This window comes from Eucyclogobius newberryi, unplaced genomic scaffold (genome assembly GCF_026437365.1).
Source record: "Eucyclogobius newberryi isolate DKJ021-1_F unplaced genomic scaffold, fEucNew1.0.hap1 SCAF_14, whole genome shotgun sequence".
NCBI lineage: Eukaryota > Metazoa > Chordata > Actinopteri > Gobiiformes > Gobiidae > Eucyclogobius > Eucyclogobius newberryi.
The window spans coordinates 9,062,021-9,074,399 of record NW_027315768.1 but is presented as its reverse complement, the minus strand read 5'-3'; the positions used below and the strand labels follow the sequence as shown (position 1 = coordinate 9,074,399).

General features: G+C 43.1%; 1 protein-coding gene and 1 long non-coding RNA gene across 2 annotated transcripts in view; both read right to left on the bottom strand.

Moving 5' to 3' along the window:
- LOC140359391 (uncharacterized) overlaps window positions 1–12,379 on the bottom strand; it is a 313,132-nt gene that overhangs the window by 85,698 nt on the left and 215,055 nt on the right. The gene's annotated exons all lie outside the window — the stretch shown is intronic.
- pnpla7a (patatin-like phospholipase domain containing 7a) lies at window positions 323–10,601 on the bottom strand. The gene is made up of 9 exons (XM_072444109.1): window positions 10,536–10,601; window positions 8,834–9,019; window positions 8,707–8,765; window positions 7,120–7,260; window positions 1,772–1,931; window positions 1,590–1,670; window positions 1,366–1,494; window positions 451–562; window positions 323–351 (listed from the first exon to the last, which is right to left on the bottom strand). The coding sequence occupies exons 1-9, from the start codon at window positions 10,599–10,601 to the stop codon at window positions 323–325; spliced, it is 963 nt and encodes a 320-aa protein (XP_072300210.1).

The following is a 12,379-nucleotide window of genomic DNA, read 5'->3' as shown; positions in this document are numbered from 1 at the left end:
CGCCTGCTCAAACTGCCAAACAGAAATATAATAGTCAAAGACTCTTACCCACAGGCATGGACATTGTTCTGCTGAGACTTGGCAGTGTTGCACCATCCTTTTCCCCTGTTTAAAATATGTATGTGTAAAAGTATCCATGCTAGTGATAATATATACAAATATATACAAAGAATGCATTAACAAAACTAGTGCTGTAGCTTAAATGATTGTACCCGCAGCCTCTTTGACAGCAGCTTCTCTGTTCTCCTCTGGCACCGGCAAGTTGAAGCGTTTCCTGTGACCTATTGGACTGGTCAGAGTCGTTTGAGGCAATGGAGGGAGCTTACGGCTGGGGGGCATTTCCTTTGCGTGCTGTAGCAAAAAATGTTGGCAATTAGTGAAATACTGTTACTAATACATCATTGGGCAAGTCGGAAAAGAGGTGGAACCACAGCATGTTAAGATGTTTACAGAGGAGTGTCAAGTGAATGCGGACACTTACGTGGCTGAACAGCTCTTTGGTGAGCCCCAAATAGTTATGCAGGGCCAGGAAAGTGACTCTTTGGAGACGAACCATAATAATCTAAAGAGAAACACAATGAATCTGTCTAACATTTGTTTAACCTCAGACCAACATACAAGGGCCCTCATTTATCAACATCGGGGGGGAATGGTGTAAATATGTGTATATTTGTTCATATGGCAGAATCCGCATGGTAATTATGAAGCTGTGCGCACTGCTCTGATCCTGCTTTATGCAGAGCTGCTGGTGATAAATGCAGCGACTGAAAACCAGCATCACCCACGGTCAATTTACAGCATGAACGTACGGAAGGGCAGTGCTTATCTGAACAAGAAATCATAGAATTGCATAAAAGAAGGATTTTGTTGTTCTGGCTCGTTGAAAAAGACAGACAAAGAATCATATACACATGGGCAGCCCTTCCCAGAGGTGTGTGGAAGAGCGGCTTGACCTGGACAAGATCTGTAGAACCAGGCAGCGAGCCGTCTGCACGGACGACGATTTATGCTGTAGTTGTATGGTTACAGTATAAGATCGTAATAATAACACAATGGAGAATCTTCTACTATCTACATGATTGCTAAAGTACAATCCATTAACTGCATTTTTGTTTAAGCAAACCCTATTGACAAATAGAATAAGTTGCAGTATGTTTTGTGGTTCTACTGTACAGTTTGGCCTTTGTTTGAAGTTGGCCACCTCAGACCTGCTGTAGGATTTGACAGCACTGTGCGCCCACGTCAATTTTGATAAATCCCGAAAAATGTCTTGCTTGCGTGGACCAACACTTCGACACACTGATTTCACCATACGGAAGTTTGATAAATGAGGGCTAATGTCACTTAGGTAGTCATAGTACACACTTGCACAACTCGCGCAAGGCTCTCGGGATACTTCTCAAATATAGAGAGGAAGGCTTCGGCGGGTAAACGCAGAACAGTGGAGACTTCTACAGCTCGAGCCGACACCGTCTTGTAAGGCTTCTGATGACCCTGAAGTGAAGTACACGAGACCGATCGATAGTTATACACACTCCAGGCCATTTTCATATATATTTGAATAGACCAAAAACGTATATGTATCCTACTGTGATGACATCCAAGATGCTGAGAAGGCTGTGAACACTGTCTCCAACATAAACCTCCTTCACCACACCCTCTTTGCCATCCTGTTAGAATGCAACAATACAATTATACATTTTGTGCATAACTAGGGTTAGGGCTAAGTTTGAATGATTTAATAGTCAAAAGGCACAAAACAACCACGCACAGGTCCAGTAAGGCACAGTTCGAGCTTCCCCTCCTGCACCACATAGATGCTGTTGTCGGGGTGACCTGGTTTGAATACATGTTCTCCTTGTTGGAAGCGCAAAAACACCATGCGCTTACACAGCTCAAGGAAAACTGGCTTTTCAAAGTGACCCAGCACCCTGAAACACACAAGCCATTTAACAAACATTTGGAAAAAACAAATAGAACCTTTATTTGTGACCGCTCTGGTTCGAACAGCTCCAGTGTTTCGGCACATAGTTAAAAAACAGCAGAATAAAAAAGATGCAATTAAAATAGACAGATAAAGCAGAAATACAAGTCTACTACACTAAAATGTACGATAATTATTTTGGTTGCATACTATGCCGCATATAGATATAATAAATGGAAAGGAAGATCCTTTCTGCTTTCGAAGAGTGCACACGCTTTTTTGCTCGCTCCGCTTGCTATCGCTGCTTTCCTTATTTATTTTGCTTTTTAATCAGTTTTTGTCTTCCAAACATTTTTGCTTTAGACTTTTTCAAGTAAACCAAGGATTTTAAGAACATTTTTCCAGTTTTAACGACATATCTGACGCCAGCGACATGTCCGTGAGAAGAAGGGAGAAAGACTGTGAACGCTGTCGGAAATATCAACAAGAAATTAATGAGCTGAAAACACGGATATTTGTTTTGGAATCTGAAAAAGTTCTTCACGATACCATTCCTGTGTCAACCGACGGTAAGAAGAGCACACTTTTTACAAGAAAAACTGCTACTTTCAACCTAAACCGCAGTGTCGTTTCCAAAACTGTCTAAAAACCAGAAAGACCAGGCTGTTTCTTGGAACAAACTTGGAGCAAAGCCTAAACAATTCAAAGATAATGTGAAGTCACCTAAAATACAGCTCACCAACAGATTTTTACCACTTTCAGAGATGGAATTAAATGAAAAAAGGAAAGATGACGTGGCCAAAATACAGCAAGGAGGAACTGTGCCACAAGCCAAGGTCACGCAGATTGTTTTAGTTGGGGACGGCGCGATAAGTCACGTGACGCATGAAAAGATAAACACACATTCTTTTCCAAGCGCCACTATTTCTGAGATAACGTCACTCCTTCCAAATATTATGGCTAAGCATGGAGGAGCTAAACAGCTGATTGTGCACGTGGGTGCAGTGGACATGCGGCGGGAACAGACTGAAGTTTTGAAAAAAGACTTCTTGAAGTTATTCGACGTGCTTGATAAAATGGAAATCAAAACATTCATAAGTGGACCTCTTCCAAACATCGACAGGAGGATAAACAAGTTTAGCCGGCTTCTTCAGCTGAACACATGGCTGTCCAAAGAGTGTTCCCCGAGAGGACTACAGTATATTGAGAACTTCTATCTATTCTGGAAACGAGAGGACCTGTTTAAGAGAAATGGCCCCCACCTATGCAGAGGTGGAGTGAGGGTGCTGACAGAGAACCTGCTCCACGCTCTGAGGCATTGGACTGGGCCTGGACAGGGTCCTGAGCAGACAGTTAGAGAAGAGAGGAATGAGAGAAGAATTCCTGCTCCATCAGCCAGAGACCGAGCCAATGTTTCAACATCAAAAGCACCACAACCTCAGCCTCCACCAAAGGATTCATCAGCAGCTGCTCCACCACCACCAGCAAAGGATTCAGCTCCAGCTGCTCCACATTCACCTCCACCGCCTCCAGCAAAGGAACAATCTTCAAAGGCCTTGGACCCATCTGTGACAAGCCCAACAACATCCCTGTCATCGCCCCTGCCTTCACACCAGCCCTGGGTTCCCCCTGCAACATCTACTCCCACTAAAGATTCATCATTCTCCTTCTCATCTCCACTCTCACCCATGGGCCTTCCCAGCCATTTTGAAAGTCTGATCAAATCAGGCATTAGGATGGCTCCACTCACGCCCAATATAGCAAGGGCTATGCCGACTACACCAACAAAAGCCCCACCACCCATCCCCCTTCGCCTCTCACCTGGTCCCAAACTCTCCTTGGCTACAAAAGCCCCACCACCCATCCAACCTCGCCTTTCACCTGGTATCTCCCATAGCTAGGATGCACTGGGTCTCAGCGTTGCCGGGACTTATTGTCACATTAAAAATCAAACCAACCCGGGGCCCTATGTAAAAAGAGCCCCCCCTAGTGCTATTTCTGTAGCCACATCATCACACAGATGGAAAAACAAAATGCGAGTCAGGCCCAATCTGAGAAATGTGATTCATATTCCCTGTGAAAAGATAAAGCCCAGTCTCACTGAAACTAGTCTGAAACTTGCTGTGCTAAATGTCAGATCCTTATGTAACAAATCTCTCTTAATTAATAATTTTATTTCTTCTTATAATCTTGATTTTATGTTTTTAACTGAAACATGGCTTGACAAAAACACAGGAAATGTAGTTCTGATAGAATCTGCTCCACCCAACTTTAAGTTTGAATCTGAAACACGAGAAAACAAAAAAGGGGGTGGAGTCTGTGCTGTCTTTAGAGATGAAATAATTACCCGCAGGTTGTCTTTTGGGGTGTTTTCATCATTTGAGTATGTATCCTTTAAAATGGAGCTAAAACGGTCTCCATCCATTCTCTTCATTGTTTTATACAAGCCTCCCCAGCACTGCCAAAGTTTTATTGATGATTTTACTGAGATGCTTTCAGTCATATGCACAGACTTTGATGGTTTGGTCATTACAGGTGATTTCAATGTGCATGTTGATAATGTTTGTGACAGAAACGCTAAAGAGCTTGATGCTGTCCTTGAAACCTTCAGTCTTACTCAGCATGTGAGAGGCCCCACCCACAGCAAAGGACACACTCTAGATCTCATAATTACAAAGGGGGTAAATATTTCAAATGTTAATGTGATCAATGTTGCTCTGTCTGATCATTTCTGTGTCTTCTTTGACCTGTCTGTTTCTCCCAAACCTCCGGTTGGTCCTGCAGTTGTTCAGAGGAGACACATAAGTGATGACACAGGTGCACTGTTTATGGAAATGATAAACTTTGAAAATGTCTCATGTTCTAATGTAAATGATTTGTTGAACTCTGTTACATCTAGTGTTTTGAATGTTCTGGACACCATCGCCCCTATAAAGGCTAAAATGGTTAAAAATAAGCAGAAGGCGCCGTGGAGAAATGATGATTCGGTCAGGGCACAGAAAAGGGAGTGCCGCAGGGCCGAACGGAAATGGCGCAAGTCAAAGCTCCAGGTTCAAAAAGAGATTTACAATGAAAAGCTGAACATGTACAACCTAATCTTATGTAGAACTAGGGAAAGATATTTTTCTGAAATAATTGGAAGCTGCAGTAACAACTTGTGTGTCCTGTTTGCCACAGTAAACAGATTAACAAACCCTCCAGCTCAGCTGCCGTTAGAACTCATTTCCACATCCAAGTGTAATGAGTTTGCATTATTCTTTAATGACAAAGTTCAGGGCATTAAAAATGCTATAAATCCCACAATGCAAAAAATTACCCTAAAACCACCAAGACACTTAGAGCTAACTCACTTTGCACCAGTAACTGACAAAACTGTCCATGAGATCATCACCAGTCTGAGTTCATCTACATGCTGCCTTGATGTGTTACCCACCAAATTTCTAAAGTCTGTGCTGAACAGTTTGTTAGCACCATTCACTCACATAGTTAACATGTCGCTTCAATCTGGAACATTCCCAATGTCTTTGAAAACTGCGGTCATAAAGCCTCTCCTAAAGAAGAGCAGTCTTGATGCCGCAGTACTGAGTCATTACCGGCCCATCTCTAATCTGCCATTTTGGGGCAAAGTCCTTGAAAAGGTTGTTTACCAACAGCTCACAGATTTCCTCTTAATAAACAACTCATTTGATGTTTTTCAGTCAGGTTTTAGACCTCATCACAGCACTGAGACTGCTCTTGTCAAGGTGACAAATGACATCCGCCTGAACACTGACACGGGCAAAGCCTCAGTCTTAATTCTGTTAGATCTGAGTGCTGCTTTTGACACTGTCGATCATGGGATCCTCTTACAGAGACTCTAGGACTGGGTGGGCATCACTGGCACTGCCCTAAACTGGTTAAGGTCCTATCTGGAAGACAGGAAGTACTTTGTTGAAATTGGTAGCTGTGTCTCAGACCACATGACCCTGACCTGTGGAGTGCCCCAAGGGTCAGTCCTGGGTCCCCTTCTGTTCAACCTCTACATGCTGCCGTTGGGTCAGTTGATACGCAGTGAAAATGTGTCCTATCACAATTATATAGACGACACTCAGATCTCTGTTTCACTATCGGCAGGTGACTATGGACCAGTAGATTCACTCTGTCACTGCATCCAACAGATCAGTTTGTGGATGCAAAACAACTTTCTCCAGCTGAACTCAGACAAGACTGAAATAATCGTTTTTGGCCCACAGAAACAAAGAGAAAGTGTTAGCGGTCACCTCCAGAGTCTCGCTCTAAAACCTACAAACCAAATTAGAAATCTGGGGGTAATAATGGACTCAGACTTGAACTTTAATAGCCACGTCAAATCAATAACATCAGCAGCTTTTTACCATCTAAAAAACATTGCCAAAATCAAAAATATAGTGTCAAAACCAGATTTAGAGAGACTTATCCACGCGTTTGTCTCCAGTAGATTAGACTACTGTAACGGCCTGCTCACTGGTCTCTCCAAACGAGCTGTAAAACAGCTGCAGTACATCCAGAACGCTGCTGCTCGGGTCCTGACTAGAACCAGGAAGTATGATCACATTAGTCCTGTTCTCAGGTCTCTGCACTGCCCCCTGTGGCTCAGAGAATAGACTTTAAAGCAGCTCTGCTTGTGTACAAGTCTCTCCATGGCCTAGCACCAAAGTACATCTTGGATATGTTAGTGCCATATGAACCATCTCGGACTCTGAGGACCTCAGGGACCGGCCTCCTGCTGGTGCCCAGAGTCAGGACTAAACATGGGGAATCTGCGTTTCAGTTTTATGCAGCTAAAATCTGGAACAGTCTTCCTGAAGATGTGAGACAGGCTTCTACTCTGACAATGTTCAAATCTAAGCTAAAAACAGTTTTGTTTAGCTGCGCATATGACTGAAGGGATTTTTTCTTTGCACTCTTCTCTTTTGTTTGTGATTTTATTAGTTTAGAAAATCAGTTGGATTGATAATTTTTAATTTAGTTAATTTTATTGTATTTCTGTAATTTCTTTGTGATTTGAATGCATTTTTCCTGCTGTATGAAATGTGCTCTACAAATAAACTTGCCTTGCCTTGCCTTACTTGAGTGTATTATAATATTGTGTACAGTAATGTGCAGTTCAGCATATGGACAAGAAACTAGGCAATTTGACTTCTGTGAATTGAACTAGAGATAGACAGCAAACCTACTGGACATTTTTGAGCATGTAGAGCACCTCTGAGGGGAGGTGGGAGTTGGCCACATCAAACTCTGTGAGATCAGCCTCCAGCACTGACGGAGGCGGCTCCTTAGCCTGAAGGATGGGCACCTTCCTTTTAAAGTGCAGGATCCTGCACAGGACAAGTACAAGCACATTCATATTTATAGCATACAATGTGTCATATATGGCTATAATCAGGCCTGTCAGGATAATCAGCATATTGTTCAATAAATTAACCATGCAGGGCCCAATATTTGTTGGAGATATTTAAATTATTATCTTCTTGCAATATCTTTAAGGCGTAATGGAAAAATTTTCGCCGATTTGAGAACTCAAGCAGAAGTGCACATGCTCACTCCCCCTCGCGGCCACACGTGCCTTTGTTTATTAGCGCGACGGATCGCATCGCATCTCTCGTCTTCCGTAGATTTCCGTCTCTTCTGAGACAGCTCGAACTGTCTTTCTCTGTCTTAATTTTGTCCTGTACACTGAGGGAACTATATTATGATAGATCCATGCGCTTAGACACAGGGAAACGTGCTGCTCTCCTGGGGACGAGCCGACAAGGCTGCAGGTGAGCAGTAGGTGCATCCTATGATTGATATGTGGCAGGACTAATCGGCAGTCCACGCCACGAGGAAATGAGACTCAGATTTGGCCAAAAAAATCGTCCATTAGGCCTTTAAGATTTGAGAGTTGAATACGGAAGTAACTTTTATGACTAATTATTGTTGCATTCTGCCAGTAGCAAAAGTGAACATGACATGCAAGAGAGAACAGCAAACACCTTTCCTACCAAAGCTAAATTCCCACACCAGTAAAACTGCTTAATGGAGTTAAGCAGTTCACCAATCAATTAAATTCACAAATTAGCGCTCAATATTGTTAAATGACTGCTTGTATTTCTAACTAACATCTAATCATCAGAAACATGAACAGAGCCTTAGCTACAAAGACTTTTCTCTAAAAGAGCTGACACTGCTTTTTATTATCGTCTCTGCACACGCTGTTAGGCACAACCTGCAAACATCCCTGATTCTTACACAGGTTTATTCAGTGTGGTTTGAACACAGATCCATGTGTTTGAGGCTGTGGTCCTCAGAGCACATGTGCAGAGCTCTAAAAGAAGCTGCTGACCGCTCTGGTTCTAACAGCTCATGTTTGAGAGCGGAGCATGAACGGGCCTCTGAACACGGTCGGACAATGAAAAGGGACGGGAGAAGAAAAAACAATCTTCTCACGCAACCGCTCAGCAGCCTGTAGAGGCCACTAAAAGACAGTGTGACTTCAACCAAGCTTCAGCAGCAGAAGCGAGGGGAAAAAAGGTTTGTAATTTTAGATTTTATTGGTCAATCACTGCTTGCCTTGCTTGCTCTGACCGCACGCCACTGCATTCTGCCATTTATTCATGGCAGCTTATGTTTTAGACAATATTGTACAGTCAGAAAATAGTTTCCTTAGATTATCCTGCTTTAGGGTCATTGTGTCAGTTTCAATATCATTGTTTATTGTGATCATTTCTGAAGCAATACTTCGAAAAGTAGTAGCTATAATGGCCTCATGTTTTGTCATGTACTTTTTGGCAATGTCGATCATCTTCTGCTTCTTTTTCATCCGGGGCCAGACGAGGAGGATGTCCCCACCAGCAAAGAGGAAGACGAAGACAAAGAGGAAGAGCAATAAGAAATAAGAAATAATCACATGTCAAATTTACTACTATTGTTGCTTTCATGACAGACCTTGCGCAGGATTTTCCGGCCATAGAACATAACTTTATCCCTTTTACGAAAGCGATACTGTCTTTGTTGTATCCTCCGCAGAACAAAGAAAACTATGGCAATGACAAATATGGCAATGACAACTATGGCACCGATCATCATCCCCACTATCTGAAAAAGGTAAAAGTACATTTACATTTACACAACAAAATGTCACAGATTTGATGTCATTAAACACATCCTTAGAAAATCACTTAGAAAACATTTTCATCACATTACATTTTCGTCTCCGCTGCAGCCAAGTCTCCTTTTAAAAAAAAAAAAGAAATATAAGTCTGAAACTGACTGTATTTTACAATATATTAAACTATACAACAATTTTAGTCACAACCTTCCAACCACATGAAATGAGATGAACTAAAACCCATCATTTTTGTTCCGTTAGAGACAGCTACTTTTAGACTTAATGTGTGAAGACATAGTCGTAAGGAAGGAAAACAAAACTATATAACTAGTTGATAACTTGGCTCACGTCAGATTGATCTGTGTCACAAGAATTCATCTTTCTGGCAATCTTAACTATTTGATGAATAACGTTTACTTGCAGATGTGGTCAAATGCATGATCACATTACATTACGGTGTTATAAGAAATTGTAAAAAAAAAAAAAAAAAAAATACCTCATAGGGCTCTGGTGTTGGTGCCTCTTGGACCTCTTTTTCCAAGGCACTTTGTCCCATTATAATCCTATTTTGTCATAGGGCTGGTCCACCAACGTCCACTGTAAACAAAATGAGGCACATATTGCTCAACACTTTTATTTACATGTTGTTGTGCATTTGTCAGCCTAACAAGACATCATACATCATTCACTAGCATCCTGCATTTATCCCATCCTGCAAGAACTACTTTGTAGTTTTAGAATTTCTAGAATATGTAGTGTTTTTGTCATGCAATGATTTGGACAAATGACTAGAACTTTGTAGTTTACTGTTAAATGATCATGGTGGTATTAATATTGTTGTTTGTCGGTTTTGTAGTTTATTCAGAATGACAAGTTGTTGTTTCTCGGTTTTGTAGTTTATTCAGAATGACAAGTAAAATTTGCAGTTTGTCAGTTAGACTTCAGCAATCTCCATGGCGAAACAGTATGAGTGAGTGAGACCTCTTTTACCACGGCGGATCCAATACCGTCACACACAGACTTCAGCACAATGCTGACTTTTCTTCTTTGGTGTTTTATGGCGGTTGATATCCAAGTGTTACATTACCGCCAGTGAATGGAGCTGACTTGTACCGTGTTTATGTTTCATTGTCCTCAAAGCCCATGGGATCAAAGCGGAAAGGAATTCTTCATCGTTGGTTGATATCTATAAAGCGCTACATTACCGCCACCTACTGTAGTAAAAAAGGAGAGAGTAGGAGAGAGGATAGAGAAAAAGAGAGAGAAAGATCGAAATGTTATAAAAGCATATGCTTTATATCTTCACATGGCGTGATGTCATCATTCGGGTTTTCGTCATTCAGTGATCATGGCAACTGTACAGAATATGGTCATGCGTCACTGAATGGTAATGAAATTGAAGAAGAAGACAGAGAACTCTGGGGTTCTGTTGATTACAGATGACTGACTAAAGAAATAAATATTAAATTTTTTTTATAAAATCTAAAGAATAAAGGTACCTACCGCTCTTTTCTGACTTTTGAACTTGAGCCTCACATATCCCACTGAGAGGTCAAGAGTGGCTTTCATGATACCTCAGCTTACTGGGCGGGCTCGGGACTGGGGCACCGCTGAGTGGGAGAAGCAGTCGACTTTCTGTTCTTCTATGACTGCCTTCTCTGAGGGTCTTCAGAAGGTGTTTGATCATGCTACCCCTGGTCGAGAGGCTGCTCGTGGACTGTTCAGGGGAACCGGAGAGTGACGGATTATTCTATTGAGTTCCGGACATTTGCTGCGGAGAGTGACTGGAACGCTTCCTCGAGCTGGTGGCTCGGGATCTTCCGACTGATTTGGACACGTTCTTCGCCACGGCCATCCGCATCGACGGACCAGGCTGTCAGCTGCTGAACGACAGCGGCGGCAAAGGGAGAACTGCTGCATGTACTCTGGGCATGTCCTCCTGTCCAGTAAAAAGACAGGGCTCACCAGAAATCCAAAGGGCGCTGGTGAGCCATATCATTAACTCTGAAATGCCCTCTCGTCCACTACTTCATTCCCAGCTCAACTGCAATGGACAATCTCTGTCCTTATTGACTCCGGGGCCGACGCCAACCTTCTGGATAGTGGTCTTGCCATGCAGCTGGGTATTAAATTAGAACCCTTGGTCAGACCTATCAAGGCTACTGCTCTGGATGGGCGCCTCCTTTGCACAGTAACCCACCGCACTGTTCCTCTTCATCTGGGGATATCAGGTAACCACACTGAATTACTTACCTTTCACCTGATAAATGCTCCTCAGCACCCAGTCGTCCTGGGGTTTCCTTGGTTAATAAAACATAATTCCCATTTTGACTGGGGAACTACATTCTACAATGGAGTGAACATTGTCATGCGGTCTGTTTGAAATCTGCTTTACTACCTGCCTTCAACACCTCTTCCTCTAACGAGCTACCAGATCCCTCAGGTGTCCCATTCGAGTACCACGACTTATGGGAGGTGTTTAACAAAGTACAGGCCACTTTGCTTCCTCCATACCGCCCCTACGATTGTGCCATTGACCACCTTCCAGGATCATCACCGCCAAGGTGGAGACTCTTTTCTCTGCAGCCCCTGAAACCAGGCCATGGACGACTACATTAACAATTCACTGGCAGCAGGCATCATCCGTTCCTCTTCATCCCCTGCTGGAGCTGGATTTTCCTTTGTGGATAGAAGGACAAATCCCTCCGACCCTGCATCGATTACCGCGGTCTTAATGACATCACCATTAAGAGCAGGTACCCCCTCCCACTCATCTCTTCTGCATTTGAACTGTTGCAAGGGGCTTCTGTGTTTAACAAGCTTGATCTCAGGAAGGCCTATCACCTTGTTCGGATCCGGGAGGGGGATAAATGGAAAACCGCACCAGAGCATGTCCGCAGTGTTCTCCAGAGGCTCCTAGAGAACCAGCTGTTCGTGAAGGCAGAGAAGTCGGAGTTCCATGTTACTGAGGTGTCGTTCCTGAGATACATAATTTTGGTCGGACGTAGTCACATGGATCCCACCAAGGTTAAAGCAGTGGTGGATTGGCCAGTTCCCACCACTCGGAGGAAGCTTAAACAGTTCCTTGGGTTTGCCAATTTCTATCGTAGGTTTATTCGTAACAATAGTTCTGTGGCAGCTCCCCTGACGGCCCTCACCTCCCAGAAGGTAGCCTTCCAATGGTCTCCTGCTGCAGAAAGGAGGTTCAATGAATTAAAATCAGTTATCTTCTGCTCCCATTCTCATCCTTCCAGATCCTGATCACCAGTTTGTTGTGAAAGTGGATGCGTCTGACTCCGGGGTGGGGGCAGTCCTGTCTCAGCGGTCAGCAGAAGACCAAAAATTAC